At 53.2% G+C, this 25972-nt stretch overlaps 1 protein-coding gene across 9 annotated transcripts in view; it reads left to right on the top strand.

The window, feature by feature from the left end:
* Positions 1 to 5799: 5799 nt before the first annotated feature.
* Positions 5800 to 25972, top strand: part of TNK2 (tyrosine kinase non receptor 2) — a 43301-nt gene continuing 23128 nt past the window's right edge. For 3 of the 9 annotated variants that reach the window (XM_055315933.1, XM_055315936.1, XM_055315939.1), the window contains exon 1: positions 5800 to 6137. Coding sequence is in view for 1 of the 9 variants with exons in the window: in XM_055315932.1 (XP_055171907.1) it covers positions 22018 to 22080 (63 nt within the window). In the remaining 8 variants the exon portion in view is untranslated. Of the gene's footprint in view, positions 6138 to 21673; positions 22081 to 25972 lie in introns of those variants that run through there. The other 6 variants (XM_055315928.1, XM_055315931.1, XM_055315938.1 and 3 more) reach the window with 4 other exon arrangements.

Genomic DNA, 25972 nt, shown 5'->3' on the forward strand with positions numbered 1-25972 from the left:
GTAATGTGATTAACAGGTGTTTGAGAAAAATGAACAAAGAATTAACAGGGAGGCAAAGAGACTGAAGTGGGTAAGGTCGTGAAAGGACATTTAGGGTAAAACGCCATTCAAGGGGATCCAGCTATCACAGTATCATCGCGTCCAGTTCTCGCAGTCTCCCAGGAAGGGGGCTAGAGGCCCGCCTGATGAAAGGGTTTGTTCCGGCCCACAGGGACATGAATGCAGAGTTCCATACGCAGCATTTCAAAGTTCCTGGTCATAAATGAAGAAACGGTGTGGGGAAGGTGGCCTTGGGCTCGGGTCCTCATAAGGGCACTGACAGGGTGGCGAGTGGAAGCTAGGAGAGGAGGCAGGAGGGTGGGCCCCTGCAGGGGTTGGGGTCTGCAGAGGGTGCTGGGGGACCAAAGACCCGGGGCCGCCCTCTGGGCACGCAGGAGGAGCCCGGGGAGTAAGGGACGCGGAGCTGGACTCCTTGCCACTTCCTCAGATGGGCGGGCCGAGTCCCAGTGTCTGGGAGCCAGAGAGCACCCCTGGGCGCTCCCAAGGCTCCAGGCACCGAGGCAGGAGGCTCTACCACAGGCCTCGCCACTCCGACGCGTGTGACGCGTGTGCGTGAGTGCACAGGAACTTGCCAAGCTGGGGCTGTCTCGGGGGCAGAAGGGCCTTCTCTGGGATGGCCATCGTAGGTGCAGGGAGGGGCAGAAAGGAATAGGCGGCAAAGGACTGTGCTGGGTCTATTCTACCAGTGGGGAGAGGTTTTATTTTTATGTTTAAAAGATTTTATTTATTTGCTCCTGAGGCACATGGAGAGAGAGGCCGAGATGGGCAGCAGGAGGAACAATGAGGGACTAGACCGTTGACCCCGGGGTCATGCCCTGGGCGGGGCAGGCGCTGCACCGCTGAGCCCCCAGGGGCTCCATGGGGAGATTCTAAGGGAAGGAGAGCACCGGAGGGGGTAAGACCTCGCTGCTAAGGGGAGCCCGGGGTTAGTGCCGCAGATTCCCGTGCGCCCCTGCTTCCCTGAGGCCTGGGAGCTGCGCAGCCGGGGAGGGGGGGTGCATATGCGTGGGGTGCTCTCAGCCCCGGGGGGCCCCCTGGAAATGACCCCCGCCACCTCCCCTGTACCAGCCAGCCCCTTCGGACTAACAGATGTTAAACTGGACCCTTTGCTCAGATGCCAGACAGGGACCCCCCAGCTCCCTCCCCGCTCCCCTTCGCTGGGGCTGTTCCAGGCCCTGCGGCTGCACAGGGGACCTGGCCTGGCCTCCCTGTGAGGGTCACCTGGGGAGCTGTGTGAGCCTCACTCTGGATCCTAATGCAGTTTTCCGGGTCGGGGGCGGGAGAGGGGGGGAGCCTGGGTATCAGAGTTTTATTTTTGTTTTTTATTTTAAGTAGGCTCCACACCCAGTGTGGGGCTAGAATTCTTGACCCTGTGATCAAGAGTCACATGCTCAGTGCTGCAGCCAGCCAGGCGCCCATGGGCATCAGTGTTTTGAAAAGCTTCTCAGGCGCCCGGTGGCTCAGGGGTGGAGCGCCTGCCTCGGGCCCAGGGTGGGATCCCCGTCCCCGGGAGTCCCATGATGCTCCCCACAGGGAGCCTGCTTCTCCCTCTGCCCGTGTCTCTGCCTCTCTCTGTGTCTTTCATGAATAAATAAATAAAATCTTTAAAAAAAATAAATAAAAGCTTTTCATGTGATTTCTGTGTGCGGCATTATCAACAATCTGAGTCCAAAGCCTTGCTATTCAAAATGTAGAAGACCCAGGTAGGGGGAAGCTGAGCATAGAAACTGTAGGAAGTTGGGACGCCTGGGTGGCTCAGCGGTTGAGATCTGCCTTCGGCCCAGGGCATGATCCTGGGGTCTCGGGATCGCGTCCTACATCGGGCTCCCTGCATGGAGCCTGCTTCTCCCTCTGCCTGTGTCTCTGTCTCTCATGAATAAAAAAATAAAAATCTTAAAATAATATTGCTCTATTTATTTATTTTTTTAATTTTATTTTTATTTTATGATAGTCACAGAGAGAGAGAGGCAGAGACACAGGCAGAGGGAGAAGCAGGCTCCATGCACCGGGAGCCCGATATGGGATTCGATTCCAGGTCTCCAGGATCGCGTCCTGGGCCAAAGGCAGGCGCCAAACCACTGCGCCACCCAGGGATCCCAATATTGCTCTATTTAAAGAACAAAAACCCTTCAGCGCACTCAGCGGCATCCACCACTCTTGGCTGAGCACCTGTTTGCAGGTATGAGCCAGGTGGCCCTCAGCACCCCACATTTGCTTCCTTGCCCTCCCATATACCCTGCAGTGCAGCCATCTCACATGGAGATTCTTTTTTTTAAGGCATCCATTGGGCCAGGTCACCAGACTGAGGCTTTTTTTTTTTTTTAAGATTTTATTTATTCATGAGAGACAGAGAGAGGAAAAGACACAGGCAGAGGGAGAAGCAGGCTCCATGCAGGGAGCCTGACATGAGACTCGATCCCAGGTCTCCAGGATCAGGCCCTGGGCGGAAGGCAGGCACTAAACCGCTGCGCCACCTGGGCTACCCACAGTGGAGATTCTTGAGGGCACCCACCAGCCTCCCTCAAGCAGCTTGGTCCGCCCCCACTTAGAACTAGACCTGGCAAGGCCTGCTCCCTGCAGTCAGTCTGCTGTGGGCAACTCTCCTCAAGTTCCAGATCTGGGAAGAGACTGGTACAGGCACGTTAACGGGTTGGGGCTTATCCCCATGGCACCTGCTGGAGCTCCTGGGCTTTATGCTCAGGCCTGTGTCTCATTTCCTCCCCCGTGCTGGCAGCTCCCTAGGGGCAGAGCAGCCTCGGGGGCTCCAGGCTACCCTTACTGGATTCGAAGGGCAATGCAGAGGAGGAGACAGATGGCCTTAGAGACCTCTCAGCACAGCCACCCCCCCCCCCCCTTGCTCAGAGCGCCGGTGGAGACAGGTCTAGGAGGTGGGGCAGGATGGGGGAAGGGAGCAGACCTCTTTTCTGTGAAACTAAAGCTCCAGATTACCTTGCACTAGGGTTGTAATAGGCATGGCTCTGGCTCTTGTGGGCGCCTGGACGGGAGGCAGAGGAATCAGAGTTGGCCTCCCTAAGAAAAACACCTGGCGGGACCAACCAGGATACAAGTGCTTTGACCTCTTGCTTTGTTTGATTTGGAGCTGGATTTACAGGCAGAAAGCTTGCTCCAAATCAGTTGTTTGCATCTCTTGACCCCCCAAATCTAGTCAGACCCGATGCATCCCAAGGTGAGGCTCCTGGGTTTGGCATTGCTTTCCTGTGTGTTCATGGTTCAGAGCAGACATTGGAGTCAAAAACTGGATCTGAATCCTGGCTTTAATACCACCAGCTGTATGACCCTGAGCAAGTTACTTAACAATGTCAAGACCATCTTTAAAATGAGGATGGTGATGTGTACCTCATTCGATTGTGGTGGCAGTTAGATGAGAATACATGCCAAGCAGGCCCTTACCCACAGGAAGGTTCCGTAAACCTTAGCAATGGGCGTCACTGAGGGAGTGTCAAGGAGCTTGGGAGGGGACTCTCTGGGATGCCCTCCTGCTGGCTTTCTCCCCTGAGAGCAGGCAACAGGGGGAAGGAGGCTGTACCCAGAGGTGGAGTCCGTCCTGGCTGCCCTGGACCCTCTGCTGGGTCAGGCAGGGCATGTTCACCCCCTGCTTGGTGGCTTCCGCTTCCTGACTAAGGAAAGCTGCTCCACATACTATTATCAAATAATTCAGTGGAGGGGCACTTGGGGGGCTTAGTCGGTTAACTGTCCAACCCTTGATTTCAGCTCAGGTCAGGATCTCGGCATCATGCGATTGAGCCTTGCCTTGGGCTGTGCGCTCAGCCGGGAGTGGGCTCAGCCGGGAGTGGGCCTGAGATTCTCTCCCTCTCCTTTCGCCCCTCCCTATGGGCATGCTCTGTTCTGTCTCAAAAATAAATAAATAAAAAAATCTTAAAAAAAAAAAAAAGCGATTTAGTGGAAAGTGGCCCTGCCTACCTCACAGGGCAAGACACCATGACCCAAATCCACCAGTCCCGACCCCCACAGGTGCCTGGAACCCATTCTCTTTTCACTGTCCTACTGCCTTCTGGCCAGGGCCCTTGGGCCCAATGCTGGACAGCAGGGGTACTCTAAGCGCCATCCTTACACAGTTCTTTGATGTCCTATCCTTGGGACAGTTCTCTCTGGACTTGTTTTATTATTGTGCCCATTATATGGATGAGGTAGTTGGTAACAGGGTTCTAGGCGCCGTGGCTAAGGCTGCCTTCAACTAGCTAGGATCTGGGTCTGAGGGCTGTGGGGTCCCTGGGAGCTCTGAATTCTCTCCTTCCTTGTGGGTGCAGGGGGGAGAGCACCCAAGAGGGAGGAAGGGACGTTTTTCCACCTGCGTTCCCAGAAGGAAGTGTCAGCGGCCTAAAACCACCTGTCCCGGGCTGAAATGTCCTCCTTTGATCCCAGGGAAAGGATGGAGGTGTCCCAGGTTCCCAGGCCTGGGGGGGGGGGGGCTCTCGCGGAGAGATTGAGGACTTGAGTCCCTGTCTGCAAACAAACACTCCCCTGACTGTGGCCTTGGAAACTTTCCAACCAACCTCTCCGTTTCAGAAACACAGCAGCTGAGACCAGCTGGAAGGGGCTCTTTACAGTGTCCCATGGGAGGTCAGCGCGGTGGAGCTGCTGCTGCTGCTGCTGCTGCTGAGAGTTGGAGACTCCTGTTTCAGTGCTCCTTCACGGAGCCGGGGCGAGGGCACGGCCTCAGGGTGACCCCCCTGCCGTCGGCTCCATCTCTCCTCTCAAGGTGGGCCTGGGGTGGGGAGCCCCCCGGTGAAGCAGGGGGTAGGTGGCGGCCCCTCGCCCTCCCCTCCGCTCTCCCCTCCACCCGCGAGAGGCGAGGGGAGAAGCCAGCGAGGCCCGGCCCCCGAATGGGCGGGGCCACCCGCGGGCCACGCCCCCGGACGGCGCAGGCGCAGGCGGGCTCCAGGAACACGGGCGGGCGCGCGGGGCCGCTGCACCTGCGGGGCGCCGGGCGCGGGGCGCGGGGCGCGGCGGGGGCGGAGGAGCGGGGGCGCCGGCCCGCGGCGGCCTCGGCGGGGCTCGGCGGGGCTGGGCGGGGGGCGGCGGGGGCGGCACCATCTGGAGGGGCGGGACCGCGCGGCCTCTCGGGGGCAGGCGAGCGCGCGGGGCGGCGCAGGAGGAGCGCGGCGGGCTGAGCCCCGCGCTGCCGGAGCAGCGGCCGCAGCGGGTCGGGCGCCTGAGCTGGGGCCCGCAGCAGCTCCGCGGGCTGCGGCTCGGCGTGGAGGAGCAGGGGGGCGCGGGGCCGGCCGTGCAGGAGGAGGGCGGGGTGGGCCCTGGGGTGCAGGAGCGGGGCGGCCGCGGCCGCGAGCCCAGCCCGGGGGGCGGGTGGGGCCCGTCGGACGGCGCGGGCTGCGGGCGCCCGGCGCGGTGGGCCGGCTCGGCGGGCTGGCCGGTGGCGCAGGAGGAGGGGCTGGGGCCCCGCGGGCAGCACCAGGAGGAGGGCGGGGGCAGCCCCGCAGTGCAGGAGCGCGGGGAGGCCCGCGCCGGGGTGCAGGAGCAGGGGGAGGGCGGCCGTCGGCGGCCGCAGCAGCCCGGGCCGCTCGCCGAGCTCGGAGACCGCCCGTGGGCGCGCGCGGAGGGGCCCGAAAGTTCCGCGGAGCGCGGGGCGCCGTCTTGGGAGCGCTGCGGGCCCCTGCGGCGGGGGGCGGCCCCGGCTCGCCGCGGGGGGCTCGAGGTCGCGGGCAGGGCCCGGCCCGTGGGGCCCCGGGGGCCCGAGGGGGAGGGGCGCCTGGGGGTGCAGGAAGCAAACTGGCTGCCCGGGGTGCAGGAGGGGCAGGCGGTGCGCGCCGTGCAGGAGACGCACCTGGGGGAGGAGGCGGGGGCCCGGCGCGGAGGGGGCCCCCCTGAGGGGCTCAGGCCGCGGAGGCGCCGGCGGAGGAGGAGGTGGTGACGCCCAGGCCCGCTGCCCCGCGCGGGAGGCGCTCCCAGGGCCGCGGCGGGCGCGCGATGTAGGGGCGCGGGGGTCGGAGCGCGGGAGCCGCTGCCCGGGATCGTCGGCGGCCGCCGCGGCCCGGACCCCAGCGAAGCTGCGTCTGCAGGGAGGCGGCCCAGCGCAGCAGGTAAGGAGAGCCCGTGGTCCTCGGCGCGAGACGTGGGGTGTGCGGAAGCGGGGGCTGCAGCTGTTGCAGGAGAGGGTGGCCCGCGCTCCGGTTTGCACCTGGCGAGGGAGGGAGGGAGGGAGGGGTGCGGTTTCCAACAGCCAGACAGGACCCCTCCCCCAACAGCGGGCAGTGCCCACCGGAGTGATGGGGCATTTCCTGGAGTCTAGACTGGAGATGAGACTTGCTGGGTGGCTGCCGGGCCTGGGCGGGAGGCCGCAGAGGAGGCAGTGCCCCCCCCAGCCGCCTGCCCCTGTCGGTGGGGCGCCTCCAGGCCCGGGCTGGGCTGGTGCAACCAGCACAGGTCTCCTCAGGTCTTCAAAACAAATTCCGTAAAAGGGAAGGGGCGGCCTTGCTCCGCGGGGACCTTATCTAGTAGCCCTATTAGCCACGTGACCCGGGGTGACAGGAGGGTGGCCTGAGCACTTGAGCCTGACCTGCTCCAGGCACACCTTCTGGTCCCAGCTGCTTAATAGCACAGGATCTAGGGCCAAGGGTGGTGAGGGGCAAAGGGCAGAGGGCAAAAGTACTGGTGACGCCGTCCTGCTGCTGCGGCTCTGGGCCCCCACCCTGAAAGCGGCAGCTGAGCATGGGGTGTCTGTGCTGCTGGGCTCTGGGCATCCTGCGTGGCCCAGAGGAGGTGGGCCCACGGCTGGGCAGCTGTGGCATCATGACTTCTGTGCCAGTGCGGGCCAGCCCCAGCCCAGCCTAGAGGTGGGGCGTGCAGGGCTGGGGATGACCTGGCTTCTTGCTGACACCCCCCCCCCACCCCCCCGCCAGGCCTGGGTGCCAGGCCTGCTCGTGCTTGGCCCTGCGGGCTTGGTTGGCCAGATATGGACCCGACCTCTTAGGGGCGCTCAGCCCTTACCTGGCACCAGCTTGGGGTGGGTGCCCAGCGCCTGCCCACCTCAGCCTCCACTGGGTCCTGTCTTTGACCCAGCTGCGGGTGTGGTCCCTGAGTCCCTGGCCTCCGGACCCCTGTCTGAGCCTGTGTGGTGGGAATAGCCCCCTCCTGTCGGGGCTGGGGCGGTGGCAGCGGAGCCCTAGGCCTGCAGCTGCTGTGCTGTGCTGGAGGAGCCGGTTAGTCCGCTCCTTCATGCAAACCCCAGACCGACTGTCAGCGTCGTCCCACGCCTGCCTGTCACACTGCCACCCCAAACACTCCTGCCGGAAGTTCAGCTGCTGTGTCCGCGATGCCTGGCTCCTCTGGGAGGGCCAGACAGGTTCTGGCTCTCTGGCTCCAGCCGAGAGAATGGCCTGTTCTAAACCCGCGGTGTATGTCTTGATCCTTTTGCACATCAACTTTTTTGAATTTGTGGTGGAGGAAGAGAAGCACAGATCCGAGTTTAAACCACTTGCTAGCGTGTAACCTCCTGGGGCAAGAGAATGACTCTGGGCTTCAGTTTCTGTGCAGTGACTCCTGGTCTTTCCTGCGGTGCCCTGAGTGCAGAGGGCTCAGACCCATTGGGGCATCGGGTACCCGCCTTCCCAGGAGCCCTGGCCGCACACCTCAGGGAGGAGGTGTCGGTGCTCCCAGACCTTGCCCTCTGCTCCCCAAGTCCACGAGTGTCCTCTGCCTTGTGCTTTATTCTGGAAAACGAAGTGTTTATTCTTTCTGTTTTTAATAACAGCTTTATTGAGGTGACATACAGTGATTAGAAAATGTTTAATAAGTTTTAATCGATGTACATATCTCGGAAACCACCACCACAATCAACATAGTGAATATACCTATTATCCCCCACCCCCACCCCAAGTTTTTTGTGTCTCTCCTTTGCTGTCCCTTTTCCCCAGACAACAGACTGGTCTGCTTTCTGTCACTCTACATTAGTTCAGATTACCTGGAATTTTATGTAAATGGAATCAGACAGCGTGTGGCTCTTTTTCTGCCTTGCTTTTTTTCACTCAGCATAGTCATTTTGAGATTCATTCGTGTTATGTATTTCAACAGCTCATTCTTCTTTATTGCTGAGTAGCATTCCATTATATGTGTATACCGCAGTCGGTCCATTTTCCTGTTGATGGGTTGTTTTAAGTGTTTCGTTATTACAAAGAATTATTGCGAACAAAGAATTATTACTGTGAACCTATGTGTAAGTTTTTCTATGGACATGTTTAATTTCTCCTGGGTAAATCCTTAGGACTGGAATTGTGAGTCATGCAGTAGGGATACATTTAACTTTTAAAGAAATTGCCAGGCTGTTTTCCAAGGTGGTTGTACTGTTTTACCATACCTGCCAGTTGTGTATGAAAGTTCTAGTTCAGGGGGGCACCTGGGTGGCTCAGTTGGTTAAGCATCTGCCCTTGGGTCAGGTCATGATCGCGGGGTCCTGGGATTGGGTCCCCATTGGGCTCCCTGCTGGGAGGGGAACCTGCTTCTCTCTCTCCTTCTGCCACTCCTCCTCTTTGTGCTCCCTCACTCTCTCTCTCTGTCAAATAAATAAAATCTTTTTTAAAAAAGAAAGTAAGCTCTAGTTCAGGGGCGCCTGGGTGGCTCAGTCGGTTAAGCTCCGTCTGCCTTCAGATCAGGTCATGATTCCAGGGTCGTGGGCTGGGGCCTGAGTCGGGCTCCCTGTTCCACAATGGCATGCTTCTCCCTCTCCTTTTGCTGCTCCCCCTGCTTGTGCTGTCTCGCTCTCTTAAATAAATAAATAAAAATAAATAAATAAATAAATAAATAAATAAAATAAAATCTTAAAAAAAAGTTCTAGTTCATCCACTCTGTAAACACTTGATATGATCAGTCTCTTTAATTTTATTTATTTTTAAAGATTTTATTTATTTATTCATGAGAGACAGAGGCAGAGACACAGGCAGGGGGAGAAGCAGGCTCCATGCAGGGAGCCCCATCCCAGGACGCTGGGATCACGCCCTGAGCCAAAGGCAAATGCTCAACCGCTGATCCACCCAGGCGTCCCAACTCTGTACCTATTAAACAGTAGCTCTCCAATCCCTCTCCACCCCAGCCCTTGGAACCACACTCTATTTTGTCTTTATGAATTTGACTTTATGAATTCTAAATACCTCATAGGAATAGAATCATACAGTATTTGTCCTTTGGTGACTGGCTTTTTTCATTTACCATACATAATGTATTCAAGTTTCATTCATTTTGTGGCATGTATTAGAATTTCCTTCTTTTTTAGGCTAATAACCCATTGTAAAACCCATTTTAGACTAATATACCACATTTTGTTTTCTGTTCATCTGGTGGTGGTTGCTTTTACCTTTTAGCTATTGTCAGTAATGCTGCTATAAAATGGTCTTTTTTAAAAATTTCAATCTCCTGTTGTTTGCTGTTAGTATATATATAAACACAACTGATTTTTTTTTAAAGATTTTATTTATTTATTCATAGAGACAGAGAGAGAGAGAGGCAGAGACACAGGCAGAGGGAGAAGCAGGCACCAGAGAGCCTGATGTGGGACTCGATCCAGGGTCTCCAGGATCACGCCCTGGGCTGCAGGCAGCGCTAAACCGCTGCGCCACCGGGGCTGCCCAACACAACTGATTTTTGTATATTGACTTTGAATCCTACCACCTTCTAAATGTATTCTAGTAGCTTTTTTGTAGTTTCCATTGGATTTTATACATAGACTGCCTTGTCATTTGCTATAAAGACAGTTTTACTTCTTCCTTCTTCCTTTCTGATTTTTTAAAGATTTTATTTATTTATTCATGAGAGACACAGAGGCAGAGTCATAGGCAGAGGGAGAAGCAGGCTCCCCAGAGGAAGCCCGATGCAGGAATAGACCCCAGGACTCTGGGATCATGACCTGAGCCAAAGGGAGACGCTCAACGACTGAGCCACCCAGGTGCCCCTTCCTTTCTGATCCTTATGCCTGATAATTCTTTCTTTTTCTTGTCTAATTGGACTGGCTATATCCTCTGGTATAAGGTTGAATAGAAGATAAGATTACTTGTTCCTGATCTTCAGGGGAAAACATTTAGTCTTTCACCATTATGCATGATGTTAGCTGTAGGTTTTTAATTAATTTTTTTAAAGATTTTATTTATTCATGAGAGACACAGAGAGACAGGCAGAGACATGGCAGAGGGAGAAGCAGGCTCCCCGTGAGGAGCCTGATGTGGGACTCGATCCTGGAACTCCGGGATCACGGCCTGAGCCGAAGGCAGATGCTCAACCACTGAGCCACCCAGGCGTCCCTGTAGATTTTTCATATGTGATTTTTTTTTAAATTTTTATTTATTTATGATAGAGAGAGAGAGAGAGAGAGAGAGAGAGAGAGAGAGAGAGAGAGAGAGAGAGGCAGAGACACAGGCAGAAGGAGAAGCAGGCTCCATGCACCGGGAGCCTGACGTGGGATTCGATCCCGGGTCTCCAGGATCGCGCCCTGGGCCAAAGGCAGGCGCCAAACCGCTGCGCCACCCAGGGATCCCTCATATGTGATCTTTATCAGGTTGAAGAAGCTCCCTCTATTCCTATTTTGCTTTTGTAAAATGTTTTTTTTTTTCTGTGATTCTAGGATTTTCTTTTACAAATTCCACTTTGTCGTGATGTATTATTTTTTAAATGCATTGTTGGATTCTCTTTGCTAGAGAATTTTTTAAGAATGTTGCACTTATTTATTTTATTTAAATTCAGTTAGTTGGGATCCCTGGGTGGCGCAGCGGTTTAGCGCCTGCCTTTGTCCCGGGGCGCGATCCTGGAGGCCCGGGATCGAGTCCCACGTCGGGCTCCCGGTGCATGGAGCCTGCTTCTCCCTCTGCCTGTGTCTCTGCCTCTCTCTCTCTCTCTCTCTCTCTCTGTGTGACTATCATAAATAAATAAAAAAATTAAAAAAAAATTAAAAAAATTCAATTAGTTAACATATGATGTATCATTAGTTTCAGGTGTAGAGTTCAGTAATTTATCAGTTGCATAAAACACCCAGGGCTCCTTATAGCATGCGCTCTCTTTAATGTCCACTCTCCCACCGCCTCTCCAGCAACTCCCAGTTTGTTTCCTATAGTTAACAGTGCATCTATGTTTATGAGGACAGTTTTCTTATACTGTCTATAGGATTCGTAATATACTTCTTTAACTTATAGTCTGCCTTCAAATATAAATATCTATCCTTTAATAGTAATAGTAGTATAAATAGGTAATGGTATAAAAACCTATATTTTTATTTCTCTTCACTGTTTTTGCTATTCTTGTCAAAAATTACTCTTATACGTGTTGTAAACCTACACTATACTGATCTTTTTTGTTGTTGTTGTTTAAACAGTCAATTTATCTTTTAAAATAATCTAAATAGGGCAGCCTGGTGGCTCAGTGGTTTAGCGCCGCCTTCAGCCCAGGGCCTGACCCTGGAGGCCCGGGATCGAGTCCCACGTCGGGCTCCCTGCATGGAGCCTGCTTCTCCCTCTGCCTGTGTCTCTGCCTCTCTCTCTCTCTCTCTATGTCTCTCATGCAAAAGTAAATAAAATATTTAAAAAAATCTAAATAATAAAAACATCTTAACTATTTACCCATATAATTATTTCTAGTGCTTCATTTCTTTTTTTTTTTTTTTTTAATTTATTTATTCGGGATCCCTGGGTGGCTCAGTGGTTTAGTGCCTGCCTTCGGCCTAGGGCGTGATCCTGGAGTCCTGGGATCGAGTCCCACATCGAGCTCCCTGCATGGAGCCTGCTTCTCCCTCTGCCTGTGTCTCTACCTCTCACTCTCTATGTCTCTCATGAATAAATAAATAAAATCTTTAAAAAATAAAAAAATAAAAAAAATAAAATATTAATGATAGACACACATAGAGGGGGGAGGGGAGCAGAGACACAGGAGAGGGAGAAGAAGGCTTCCCGCAGGGAGCCCGATGTGGGACTCGATGCTGGAACTCTGGGATCCCTAGGATCACGCCCTGAATCAAAAGCAGACGCTCCACTGCTGGGCCACCCTGACGTCCCAATTACACTCTTTTTAAAAGTATGTTTTTAGGTGTGCCTGGGTGGCTTAGTCAGTTAAGCATTGGACTCTTGATCTCAGCTCAGGTCTTGATCTCTGGGTCATGAATTTAAGCCCTGCATTGGATTCCCCACTGGGCATGGAGCCAACTTTAAAAAGGAAAAAAAAACATATATACAGACACACCTATTTTTTAATAGTAATATAGTTTTATAGTAATAATTTTAGTGATTTTTAAATGTTTAATTATTTTAATGTCCTTGTCTGCTAATTCTGACATTTGTGTCAGGTCTAGGTTGGTTTTGATTAATTGCTTTATCTCCTCATTATGGGTCACAGTTCCTGGCTATTTTGCATGCTTAATAATTTTTTAGTGGATGCCAGACAGTGTAAATTTTACCTGATTTTTTTTGCTAGGTGCATTTTGTATTTCTGTAACTATTTCTGAGCTTTATTCTAGGATGCAGTGAGTTGGAAACAGTTTCATTATCTTAGGCTTTGTTTTTAGGACTTGTTAGGTAGTACCAGAACTATGCTCAATGTAGGGCTACTAATTCTCCTGCCGAAGCAAGACCCATCTCTGAATTCTACCCAGTGCCTAGCTTTTCCCATTTGACTGGTGGAAACAGGCATTTTTCACAGCCCTGTGAGCACCAGGCATTGTTACTGCTAATCCGGATAGTTATTTTCCCCAGCGTTGGGTAATTTCTGCACATTCACTTGATGATTACTGATTAGTTAAATACTTGAAAAAAAAAATACTTGAGGAGTCCCTTTACAGACTGTGGTACTCTCTTTTCTCTGATGCTCTGTTCTGTGAACTCTGCCCCCTTGAGACTCCCCAGACTCTCGGCTCTATCTTCTCAATTTGTGGAGTCTTCTGGGGTCTGACTGGTTCCCTTTTCTGTGCTGTAGCTTGGAAACTCAACCATAGGGCTGACTTCTTGTGATAGGTGTCACTGTCTTTTGTTCCCTGATATCTTGTGTCTTCAAAACCATTTTGTATATTTTGTCCATTTTCTGTTGTTGTTTTTGGAGTCAGGAGAGTAAATCTGATCCTCGTTATTCCATCTTGGCCAAAGATGAGAATTTGAGTTTATTTCCCTCATTGCCACCCTTCTGATTTTTCAGTCTGTCCACTCTAGAAGTGTCTCATTTTCCTTTCTTTCTACTCTCTATGTTTACATTGTTATGGTGTAGTAAACTGTAATGACTTTTCTTGTCCTGCACAACTTTTTGTTCTCCCTGGAGTTGCTTTTGTTTGCTTAGTTTTCTGCGCATCTTTCAATTAGCCAAATTCCAGTAGCTGTCTACATTTCTCAAGATGTCAATTCCATTAGGTGTTCTATCAAACGTATTTTTCTGAAGAAGTCTCCTTCAGAGCCTTGTGCCCTGCAGCAATATGGTCTGGTTGCTTTCTATCACAGATGCTTAGCTGTCCTCTCGGCACCTCCTTTCAGCATTTTGAGCATCTCCTTCACTGCTCTTCTGTGTTGGATCTCCTGTGTGTATGTCTTCCCCTTTGTTGGTTTACTCTTTGGTTTTGGTAGAGTCTGTCCTTTAGTAGCTTCCTGAGAACGAAGGGCATATGGATGGGAGATTATTTGGAGACCTTGCCACCCTGATACTCAATCAGCTGAATATAAAGATCTAGGTTGGAAATTGCTTTCCTTTGGCATCTTGAAGCTATTGCTTTTAGGTTCTAGAGTTAACACTGAAGCCTGAAGTCACTCCATATCCTGTGTGGGATCTGTGCGATACCCTCTACCTTGCTCTGGAGTGTGTAAGATCTTCTCTTTCTCTCCAGTATTCTGTTTCCTAGTGATTTCCTAATTATTTGGCTCACTGTGGGTCTGTTTTTATATTGTGCTGTATGCTCAGTGAACTTTTTTAGTTAGGAAACTTGTAGTTCAGGTCTGGGAAGTTTTCTTGTATTATTTTGGTCATTTTCCTCCCTCCCCCCCCCCCCCCAAGCTCCTTTTGTTTAGATATTGGACCTTCTTCCACTGATCATCTGGTTTTCTTTTCTTTTTTTTTTTCTCTCCTGTTTGCCATCTTTTGTCTTTTGCTCTTTATTTTGGAAGACCTGGACTTTATGCTCCATCCCTTCTATTGTAATTTTAGCAATTTTGATAGCAGTAAATTTCTAATGATATTATTATTATTATTATTATTATTATTTTAATTTATTCATGAGAGACACAAAGGGGACGGGCAGAGAGGCAGAGACACAGGCAAAGGGAGAAGCAGGCTCCATGCAGGGAGCCTGATGTGGGACAGACTCCATCTTGGGACTCCAGGATCACGCCCTGGGCTGAAGGCAGCGCTAAACCGCTGAGCCACCCGGGCTGCCCAATATTATTTTATTTTTAAAGATTTTGTTTCTTTATTTGACAGCACAAGCAGGGAAAGCGGAGCAGGAGAGAGAGAGAGAGAGAGAGAGAGAGAGAGAGAGAAAGAGAAGCAGGCTTCTGGCTGAGCAGGGAACCCAAATGTGGGGCTCAAACTCAGGACCCTGAGATCATGACCCTGATCCAAAGGCAGATGCTTAGCCGAATGAGCCACCCAGGCACCTCTCTATTGATGTGATTTTGTGTCCCATGTGTGGCAAGGATGAAATAGACACAAAACTCCTAAATTCAGCTTTAGTAATATAAACATTGGGAAAATTAATTAGGACTTTTGATAGGGAAATACCCACATTTCACTAAAACAAATGAAAAAAAAACCAAAAAACTCCTCTCTAAAAGGGCTTAACCTGATAGTTTTAAGGTCCGGAGTAAAAAAGAAATTAGGAAGGTTGAGATAAGTGTGAGCATCTAATAAGGAGAATATTCTCAGAATGAATTGCTTGGGAATTCAGTGGAATGATTTCTCCATCCACTGACATTAATGGGACTTAGAATTGAGAGGCATCGTGAGTATAAGTAGTCCCAGAGACTGATGTTCATGATGAGAAGGGCCTTCTGCAAAGGGGTCAGTGTCAACAGTGGGAGAGAATATGTGAGAACAGGACTGTTTTGGCCAGGTCAAGTGATTGGCATGATTCCAGGCTTTCTCCAGAGCAGTGGTTCTCAACTCCAGTCTGGATTCATCTGAAGAGGCTTTAAAGATATGACGTGTCTCACCTGGGCCAAGTTGATTAGAACCTCAGCTGGTGGGGCCTACACGTTGACACTCCCCTAGCTCCGAGGGATTTTAATGCATCGCCAGTGCACCTCCTGAAGGTCCTTGCTTTATAAAGGTCTACGGGACCAACATGTGTCACTTGGGGGCTTGTTAGAAATGGAGAATCTTAGGCCCTACCCCATGTCCGTGGAATCTGAATCTGCATTTTAACAAGATCCCAAGTGATCTGTATGTGCATTAAAGCTTGAGAATCACTACCTCATCTACCCATTAACATATTTATGAATGAGACATGCTGTGGGCCAGACTCTGCTGGGTGGGGTGGGGATGGATCTGTTGAATTTTGTCTGTCACCTACTGTGTTTGTGATCTTTCTCCCTAATAATGTCTTGTGCTTATTTTGTGGATACAAAATCTTATCTCTCGGAGTATATATTAATGAGTATCTTTTGTCTTAAGTTTCCCTCATAGTCGGTTTCCCCTTGGTTGCTTTTTTCTTTGTATTTTGCATTCTCTCTTCCATGTTAGAGGCTTGCCTTGGGTGTCTGGTAATTTTGTGTTATCTGTTTGTAGCCAAAGGGTAAGAAACTACAGTACTGGATAGACTTGTCGATGGAGCTTCTTTGTGTGGTGACCTGGGATGGGCCATTTGTTGGGAACTCCTGGTGTCGGTATCTTTATATCTTTCTTGGCCTGGTCAGTCATCAGACATGATAGTCTTATCTCCTACCAAGAGGTAGAAGCTTGGCTTCATGTTCCAGGAGCAAGTAGAGAAGGGAATTGGGATGTCAACATCTAGGTGTGCTTTCTTTGTTTAGGATAGAGCACACACGTCCCTCCTCCCCCAGCATTCCCTGCCCCCCATTCTCCACCAAACCCACAGTCCAGTTGAGAGGTCCCATTTATCCCTTCTAGGGAAATCCCTGGCTTTTGCAGGGTGGTAGAGGGATAGCCACCCAATAGGGAAGGAGTCTAAGGGGGTCTTATGGCTTCTTAAATAGCTTTTAAGTAATACTCTATATTTTTAGCACTTCTCTGCCACCACTTCTTGTATAGATTTTTGGGGCTTCCATTTCCCACGCCATTTGAGGATTCTCTGGGGTCAGTCAGCTGCTTCTCCCCTTGGGAGTTAATGATTTTTCTCAGGTCTGCCCCTTCTTGTCACTGGCCCATCTGCTTTCCAACTTCCAAAGTTTTGTTGTAGTTCTTCTTCCCATCCTAGAGACTTCTGCCATTCAAAAAATTTCTCTTAGGAATGCCTGGGTGGCTCAGCGTGTGAGCGTTTGCCTTTGACTCAGGGTGTGATCCCAGAGTCCCACGTCGTCGGGCTCCCTGCATGGAGCCTCCTTCTCCCTCTGCCTGGGCCTCTACAGCTCGCTCTCTCTCTCTGTCTCTCATGAATGAATGAATGAATGAATAAATAAATAAATAAAACTCTTTTAAAAACAAAACAAAAAATTTCTCTTAATTTTTTTTTCTTTTTAATATTGTAGTTTGGTGGAGTTTCGGGAAGGAGTGGAACTGTGTATGTGTTTGTGCAATCTGCTGTCTTTTCCGGGAACCTCTATCCTTTCTTTAAACTTCCTCACAGAATCCCTGAAGTCATTCAGTATGCATTTAATGATAAGACCCCAGCTCTGCCCTCCGTGGACCTGCATATATGAGCCAAGAAATTCAATGTGCAGTTGTATACAGGCTGAGTCCTGGCTTTCTTTCTTACTCTCTGCAGGACCCTGGTCACCTTTCCAAACTTCAGTTTTCTCACCTGTAAAACGGGGATAAGTAAGGGGAGGTTTTTAATCAGTCAATGAAGATAAAGCTGTTATATTTATTTATTTTTATTTATTTTTTTAAAAGATTTTTAAAAAATTTATTCATGAGAGACACACACAGAGACAGAGATGTAGGCAGAGGGAGAAGCAGGCTCCATGCAGGGAGCCCAATGTGGGACTCCATCCCGGGACTCCAGGATCACCGGAGGACTCCTGGGGGCTCCAGGACCTGAGCCAAAGGCAGACACTCAACCGCTGAGCCACCCAGGCATCCCAAGCTTTTTTTTTTTTTGAAGTAGGCTCCACACCTAGCGTGGAGCCCATCTCAGGGCTTGAACCCATGACCCTGAGATCAAGACCTGAGCTGAGATCAAGAGTCTGATGCTTAACCCACTGAGCTGCCCAGGCACCTCCCCCATCTCCCTTTCCTCCCCGCCCTAATAAAGCTTTTAAAGAACCCGGCTGGCTCAGTCAGTAGAGCATGTGATGCTTGATCTTGAGGTCTTGAGTCTGAGCCCCATATTGGGTGTAGAGCTCACTAAAAATGAACCAATGAATGAATTTTTAAAAACCCGTTGCTTTCTACTAAAAAAAGAAGAAAAAAGAACTTACCCATAGTGTCTTCTTGAGGACCCAGACTATAAGTTCTCCCTTCTATGTCCCCAGAACCGCAGCACAGGGGGAGCACATCGTAGGTACGTGGTGAGTGACTGGGGACGGGGTTGGCGCGAGAGTTTTGGCCTTGTCTCTTCCTTCAGCAGCGGGGCCTTCTGGGAGCCCCAGAGCCGAGGGCTGCGGCTGGGCGTGAGAGCCCTGGGTCCTTCCTGTCTCTGCTTGTGGCCCATGTACTGTGCCTGCTCTCTGGCCCCTTACCTTTTGCTCGTCCTGACCTTGGCATGGCTGCCCTGCTCTGGCTGGAAGAGGATCACTGCCCCTCTGAACTGTCGGTCTCCTCCAGTTCCGGACAGGAGCTCTGTAAGTGTGTTGCGCCAGGCAAGTCCCTTCCCCTTTTAGGGTTTCAGTTTCTTTATTGCTAAAATGGATAGGCAGGATATAGTGGGTGGCGAGTGGTCCAACATTTCTTTCACTCCAGTTTCAGACCCTTCCTCTCCTGGGCCCTGCAGCCTGTCCTGCCGCGGAAGTTGCTAGCTCCTGGGGTCTGGTGTAGACATAGTCTAGAGGGGATGAGCAGTCCCTCTTGCAGAATCAGTGCTCCACCAGTCACAGCTCTGGCTTCTCTCCCCACCCCACCACCAGCCTCAACAATAGGCCCCTTCAGCTCTAGGTTCTTGCTGAAGGGGTGGGGGTGGGGTGAGGCCTGAGCCAGCAGGCAGGAGACCAGCCAGGCAGCCCCTGCCCAGCCCTGGAAGAGCTCTGGGAGTGGCTGGTAGGGGAGCTGGGCTGCCTCCTTCCTCCCTTCCCGGGAGGCTCTGCATCACTGAGTGCTGTGATGATGCCTGGGCCAGAGGATTGGCAAGAGGCAGCTCTCCGCAGTGCCCTGCATCCCAGGCCTGGCACCAAGGCATGCCTGGTGCGCGTGTGCACAAAACCCAGACAGCTGCTGGAATTTATCCTCAGCCACACACGAGTGGTGTTTTGTTGGTGGGAGGAATGCCCGGGAATGTGTTGGGGCTCTTGGCGTCCTGTCTCTGGGTGTCAGGGTTGGCATGCCAGTCTTGAGCTGCTGGATCATGAAATGGCAACAGAATATTTTCAGGACCAGCTTGGTGCATGTGGGGCGGTGTGGAGTTCAGTGTGGGTCTGCGTAGTGGTGTTTCGTCAGATTCTTGCCTCTCTTCTCTGAAGTCACACCTCCTCCGCTGGAGTCGAAGAAGATGAGGCATAGCAGGTCCCATATCTGACCTGGTCCCCTGCTTCTGTGCCCGGCCTTCCCCACCCTGTCCCTCCCTCACGCCTCTTGGTGAGGCTGGGATGCCTGACAAAACTGGACTTCCTTCGCATCAAAGCTCTGGTGTCTGTCCTCCAGCTCTCCCTGCGGGGTCCAGTGAGACGCAGCCTCTGCAGAAGCCGGCAGAAGCCGGCCTCCGGGGCTCCATCCGTCTCAGGGACTGGCCGTGTCCTCCCAGGTGCTGAAACGGCTTTGTGCGGACAAAGTAACTTAGTGGCTCTGGGACTGGAGTGGCTGTAATGAGATTGGCAGCCCCTCTTTCCACAAAGGTGCTTGCTTTCTGGATTAGAAATACTGGGAGGGAGCAAAGCCCGGGCTGGTGGAGGCAGGGAGGCAGTGAGCTTATTCCTGGTGTCCGCTGGGAGTAAGGAAACCCTCCTTTCTCCAGTGTCCGTCTGATGGGTTTGAAGTCCTGTTAGCAAACTCTCTTGACAAACTACCTTGCCAGCTTCTAGCTTCAAACTGGCAGATAAAAACAGATAGTTACAAGATACAAACCACAGTAGAGGTTTGCATATAAAACTCTCTCCGTAGAGTAGAGGTTTGCATATAAAACTCTCTCCGTAGAGTTCTATATTAATACGGATTGTTATAAGAATAGTGACCCTTTATGGATCAGATCGTGATGGATAATTAATTTTTAAATTCATTTGGCTGGGATCCCTGGGTGGCTCAGTGGTTTAATGCCTGCCATTGGCCCAGGGTGCAATCCTGGAATCCCGGGATCGAGTCCCACATCGGGCTCCCGGCATGGAGCCTGCTTCTCCCTCTGCCTGTGTCTCTGCCTCTCTTTCTCTCTGTGTGTCTATCATGAATAAATAAATAAAATCTTAAAAAAATTCATTTGGCTATTTTCCACATACACTATACTGTAGTTGACTTTTTTTTTTTTTTTAAGATTTTATTTACTTATTTGACAGATAGTGAGAGCCAGTGAGCACAAGCAGGGGGAATGGCAGAGGGAGAGGGAGAAGCAGGCTCTCCACTGAGCAGAGAGCCCGATTCAGGGCTTGATCCCCAGACCCTGGGATACAATCGACCTGAGCCAAAGGCTGATGCTTAACTGAGCCACCAGGTGCCCCTATGGTTGACTCTTTTTAAAAAATATTTTATTTATTTATCTGAGAGAGAACAAGCAGGGGGAAAGGGCAGAGGGAGAGGGAGAAGCAGGCTCCTCACTGAGCAGAGAGCCCAACATGCTCGATCGCAGGACCCTGGGATCATGACCTGAGTCGAAGGCAGATGCTTAACTGACTGAGCCACCCAGCACCCCTGTAGCTGACTCTTGAACAACATTGGGGTTATAGGTGCTGACCCTTCTCACACAGTTGAAAAATCTGCATATAACTTTTGACTCCCTGAAAACTTTAACTACTGATGGCCTCTATTGACCGGAAAACTTAACCAACTTAACATAAATATGTGCAATCACTTAGCACATATTTTATATATGTATTATATACTGTAGTCTTACAACTCTAAACTGGAGAAAAGAAAATACATTTCCAGTACCATACAGTGTTTACTGAAAAAAATCCATGTATAAGTGGACCTGTACTATTCAAACCCAAGGGTTCGCTGTATTATGTTTTATACCATTCCTGTTTTCAAATATTATTTTAACAATAACATGGGAAGCATGTCAAAAATAACCATTTAGGGGTAGGAAATGGCAGTTTACAGAGGAGATGACATGGGTCTTGAATGTGTAGAGTTTTCATCATGTAGAACAAAAGAAGGACCATCACAAAGGGGATCGCTCAGAGACATTAAAACTAAAGAAGGGAGTATATTTAGGGAAGGGCAAGTATCTGATTTGGTTGGAACATGGAGACATTTTAAGAAAATGATAAGGTGTGGAGGTGGACAAATAGGCAAGGAGTGGGTCCTGAAGGGCCTTGTATTTGGCTTATTGAGGAGTTACAGGATATAAGCAGGGGAGCGACTTCGGATACAATAATAGCAATAGGGGGCTGTGGGCAGGGTGCTGTGCTAAGTGTGCCGTTCATGATCTCATTGAATCTGCACTCTGTGAAGGAGGTGCTGTTTATTCCCATTTTACAGATAAGGAAATTGTGTCATAGAAGTTAAGTCATTTGCCCAAAAGTTGCCCAACTAGGAAGTGTCAAAGCCAAGATTTCAGCTCAGGTCTGATTCTTTTTTTTGTTTGTTTGTTTATATTTATTTACTCATGAGAGACACAGAGAGAGGCAGAGACACAGGCACTGGGAGCAGCAGGGAGAAGCAGGCTCCCTGCAGGGAGCCTGATGTAGGACTGGATCCCAGGGATCCAAGTTCATGCCCTGGGCCGAAGGCAGGCGCTCAACTGCTGAGCCACCCAGGCTTTCTTTTTCTTTTTCCTTTTTCTTTTCTTTTCTTTTTTTTAAGACTTTACATCTGTCTGATTCTTGATCCCATTGGTATTGATGGGAGGAATGATGAGGAGGCAGAAACAAGATTTTGTGGCCTGCCCAGTGGGGAAGGTAGGAAGTTACAGTTGGGGGGAGGCCCTGGGGTGAGGTTTCTAGCCTGGGTGGCCCGTGTTGGCTTGTGATATTTTCGGTCAGGATCTAGGAGCCTGTGTGAGCTAGCTTTAAGGGGATGATGACAAGCTCAGTTTGGATATAACAGAATTTGTGGTACCCATGCATCCTCCTGGTGGAACTGTCCTGGAAATGTCTGCAAACGTGGGCCTAGAGCTTCAGGAGGTCAGAGATGGTGACAGATGGCACGTGATAATTGGAGCCCTGCGAGGAGAGGAAGGGACACTCAGCAGAGCATCCACTGGGAAGAGAAGGAAGGGAGAGTTAGAAGTCTTCGGAAAATATCCGCAGTTACGGCGAAGGGAGAAGAGGCTGCGGGGCTGGACTTGGGGCCTGTGGGCCTGGCACCACTGAGCCAGTCCGCCTCAGCTTTGCCTCTCCTCAGAACTGCAGCTTGCCCAACTCTCCTGGAAGGGGTTGGGCCCCTGTGTCCTGGAGATGGAGAGGGTGTGGACAGCCATGCTGCACGTCTGAATCACCCCTGTCTCTGTTGGCCCCAGGCCAGCCTCCTCCCCAGACCAGTGTGATGTCAGACCTGGACTGACCTGAAGGCGTGGGGTTACCTGGTGCAGTTCCCTCTGCGATGAGGTCCCAAGGGGAAGCAGCCTGGCTTTGGTCCAGAAGCTTGGGGCTTGCGTACAGAGGGGTGAGTTGAGGCTGTGTGGGCTTGGCAGGGCTGGCATGTGGAGGCAAGATAATCCTCTGGCCGGGGGAGGAACTTTAAGCCCCCCCCCCCTTCCACAGTGTGTTGTTTTCCCTCCAGGGCTTACAAAAGAGGGGACAGCAGGGATGGGAGGGGGCTGCATGGGAGGGGGCAGGCTTGGAGGTGAGGTTGGCATATACTCCCAAGAATACGGTAGATTGTTTTGGAAAAATCTCTTGGCCGGAAATTACATGTCATGTCTGCTCCTCAGTGTGGATTTGTCACTTCACTGATGCTGCCGGAGAGGCTGGGGGAGGGGAGTGGACAGCCGAGAGGAGCTGGTTCCTGGCCACTCCCAGCTCCCTGTAGAGATGGGGGTTGTTCTAGATCAGAGGGGTACACATGGAGGGCAGGTTCCCTCCGAATCCCAGAGGCAGTCTGGATCCTGCAGCTATCTTACAGCAGGATGGCATTAGGAAGCAGGGGGGTTATGGGTGGGGGAGGGAAGAGGAAAGCCCAGGGAGGAATGGTTTGATCACACCCTTCATCCAGCCAGGGGAAGAATGGATGGGCCTGATATTTTCAGCTTTTTTTTCCCTCTAACTTTGGGTTAGTATAGCCTCCTGACTTTGGGTTCTTGCAGCCTCCCACAAAACTAGTTTCTGCTCTAGCTGCGGTAAGATGTCTAGGAACTTCTGCCGGGAATAGATGCCCTGCCTGGCAGGGTCAGCCCCCCTCCCCGGCGGTCAGCCCCCCCCAAGCATGCTTCAGGATGGAGGAGGAGCCCGTGAGGAGCGTGAGCCTTAGAGAAACTCACCTATAGCCTCCTGGGGGCTCCTTCCTCTGTCTTGAGGTTGAGTTTTTTTGGGGGGATGGTGGGGGGGCAGGTGTCCCCGCAGCATCACTGTCCTCCTCTGCCTCAGCCCCGGAAGGGGAGGGTTCCCTGAGCTCAGCCCTAAATACCTGGTACTGAGGAGTCCGAGGATGCTTCAGATGCCAGCAGAATGAACGGGTGTGGGGGGCCCCGTGGGGCCCTCAGGGCTGGAGGAGACGAGGAGCCCCTGCGGTGGGGCTTCCTCGGCCGGAGCGCAGGCCGGAGCTGCGCGCAGGGCCCCGCGTGGGCACGTGTTGGGGCACCTCCCCCGGGAGCCGGAGGTCAGCCCCGCCCTGAGCCCCCCCGCAGCTAGCCCGGGCAGCCCTGGGGATGCGGGGGAGGCCGCTGTCGAGGTCGGGCTGGGGCGCCGGGGGCGGGGCTAGGGCTGCGGGGCGGGGCTTCCGCGCGGGGCGGGGCTTCCGCGCGGGGCGGGGCCTGTCCCCGGGCCGAGGAGGGCGGGGCGAGCCGCGGGGAGCCCGGCAGGTGGGCGGCCGGCGGGGGCGCGGCGGGGGGCGCGGGCTCGCTGCCGAACGGAGCGGAGGCCGGCCAGGTGCGGGCAGGTGGGCCGGGTGGGCCGGGTGGGGGCGGAGGCTCCAGGCCCCGTGGGGTGGGGAGGGGTCTCGGCCCAGGCGGGATGGATGCGGTGCGTCTTAGGCGATCTCCGTGGACCTCCTCCGGGACGAGGGGGCCCTGCTGAGTCCGGGGCCTAACTGGGGGCGGTGGGGTCCGGGGGGTGGCCCGGGGGCCGAGGGGAGCCCTGGCCCCGCGGTCGTGGAGGTGCAGCGGCCCGGGCCTCCCCGGGGGTCAGCGGGCGGAAGGGGAGGCCCCGGGGGACCCCATCCTCGGCGCAGGCCCCGGGGACCCCCGGGCTGACCCTGGGGGGGGGGGCGCCCAGCAGCCCCTGCCTCCCCCTCCCCCCAGGATGCTGGAGGCCGGGCCTCCCAGGACGCAGGGCGGTGACGCCGCGGGGCGCGGGAGGGGGCGCGAGAGGGCCCTGCCCCTGCCCCTGCCCCTGCCAGGCTGAGGCTCGGGGGTTTGGGTGCCCCGGGGGCGAGATCGGCACAGCAGCGCCTGTGCAGAGGGATCATTTGTCAGCTGCAGGAACATGGGGGGTTTATGGGGGCTTGATGGAGTGTCTCTAGTTCCTTTAGCTGAGGCTGTTGTCTGTGGGTGGGGGTGCTATACGAGAAACCTCCTATATAGCCTGGAGGTGGGGCATCCCAGCAGAGTGTAGGGGCATATTTGTTTGTTTTGAGGGGGCTTTGGATCTTAGCCAGCTGGTCTGGGGAAGGAGGCACCCTGGATGTTGAGGGCAGTGCGAGGCAACCCCAGGGGAGGGGGTGGAGATTCCTCACCCCCCCAACCCCCCTCGCTCTTGGCTGGACTGTCCCACTCTGCAGGTAACGGGAGGAGCTGGGGGGCGGTGCAGGCGCCCGGACCCCACACCCATCACCTGCCCAGGAGCAGAGGCCCAGCCCGCAGAGCCCCAGGCCTCCCGGGGTGAGGGGTGCCCGCCCCTGGGCCCCGGGCAGACCCGGGGGGGAGATCTGGGGGGCGGAGGGCTGCTTGTGTGTGCGTGTGCCGGGTGCGCGGCCAGTCAGCGGTGCCACCTGCCTCGGTGTCCCTGGGTTCCCTGGGACCCACTTACACTGCAGCCCTCCGGGGGAGCCCCCAGGAGTGGCGCCAGGATTTGCTTTGGTGTTTTAGGGGCGCTGCGGCCTCGGCCTCCTGGCGTTCTTGCTCACTTGAGAATGTGCACATTAACCTAAATGTCCTTGTTTGCTTTAGAGAAAAATCCCTGCATTCATGGGGCCGCTTCCCTTCTTGGAGATCGAGCACTTTCTCTCTTGGTCAGCAGAGGGCGGCCGCTGACAGGGCAAAGGGGGGCAGAAAAGGTGGAGGCTGTTTTCTAGGGCGAGCAGAAGGGGTCCTAGAACTGGCCTGAGCTCCCACGTCTGACCGGGCTTTGCTTTTCCTGGATTGCTGAGCAAGCTGCTGAGGCTTGTTCCTATGCGACGTCTTAGGGGAAGAGTCCGGCATAGGGTTTTGATGGACTTGGGGCTCCTCTTTTGGGGGCAGCCAGAATTTTTAATTTGGCCGTTCCGATCCAGCAGCCCCCGTCTTACAGCAGAGGAAGTAATTTTTCCTTAAATTGTTCCCTAGAGTCGGGTCCCTGGGGCTCCTTAGAGGGTGGGGCCTGGTGGGAAATAGGCAGTAGGTTTCCCTGAGCCATGGGCATTGTCTGGCAGTGTTTGGGGGAAGAGTCACTTCCAGGGTGACCTCAGCCTGACTTCATCTTGTCCATTAGCTCTGACCCCAGCCTCAGACCGTGATTCACTGGACCAACAGGAGGCAGTACCTGGCGGGCGCCACAGGCTTTGGGCGGTGGATGACACCGGGCTGGGAGTGTCATCCCGCTCCCTCCCCCTGCCAGGGGGCCGTGGGGTCAGAGCAGGAAATGGCTGACCTTTCAGGTGACCACCTCTCTGCTAGGAAGTTCGAGCACTAACAGAGGTCCTGGAAAGAGAGCCTAAGATGCTGGCTCCCCAAACTCTCACCCAGCTGCCTGCCCCCCCACCGCCCCACCCCCGCCAGCTGGGGTTCCCAGAGCCAGTAGCCAGCTGGATAGGGACAAGAGAGCAGTGTACGAGACACGGGCTCCCCGGGCATGGCTGCGGAGGGGGGAGGGGTTGCCGAGGGAGACTGCGAGGACTTCCTGCAGCTGTCAGGTGTGTCTGGGGGCCGCAGTGAGGAGGGTGTAAGAGCAGCTGGCACTCTTGAGGAGGGGCAGAGGGATCATTTGTCAGCTGCAGGAACATGGGGGGTTTATGGGGGCTTGATGGAGTGTCTCTAGTTCCTTTAGCTGAGGCTGTTGTCTGTGGGTGGGGGTGCTATACGAGAAACCTCCTATATAGCCTGGAGGTGGGGCATCCCAGCAGAGTGTAGGGGCATATTTGTTTGTTTTGAGGGGGCTTTGGATCTTAGCCAGCTGGTCTGGGGAAGGAGGCACCCTGGATGTTG

The sequence above is a fragment of the Nyctereutes procyonoides genome, unplaced genomic scaffold, assembly GCF_905146905.1.
Source record: "Nyctereutes procyonoides isolate TBG_1078 unplaced genomic scaffold, NYPRO_anot_genome, whole genome shotgun sequence".
In the NCBI taxonomy this organism is placed as follows: domain Eukaryota; kingdom Metazoa; phylum Chordata; class Mammalia; order Carnivora; family Canidae; genus Nyctereutes; species Nyctereutes procyonoides.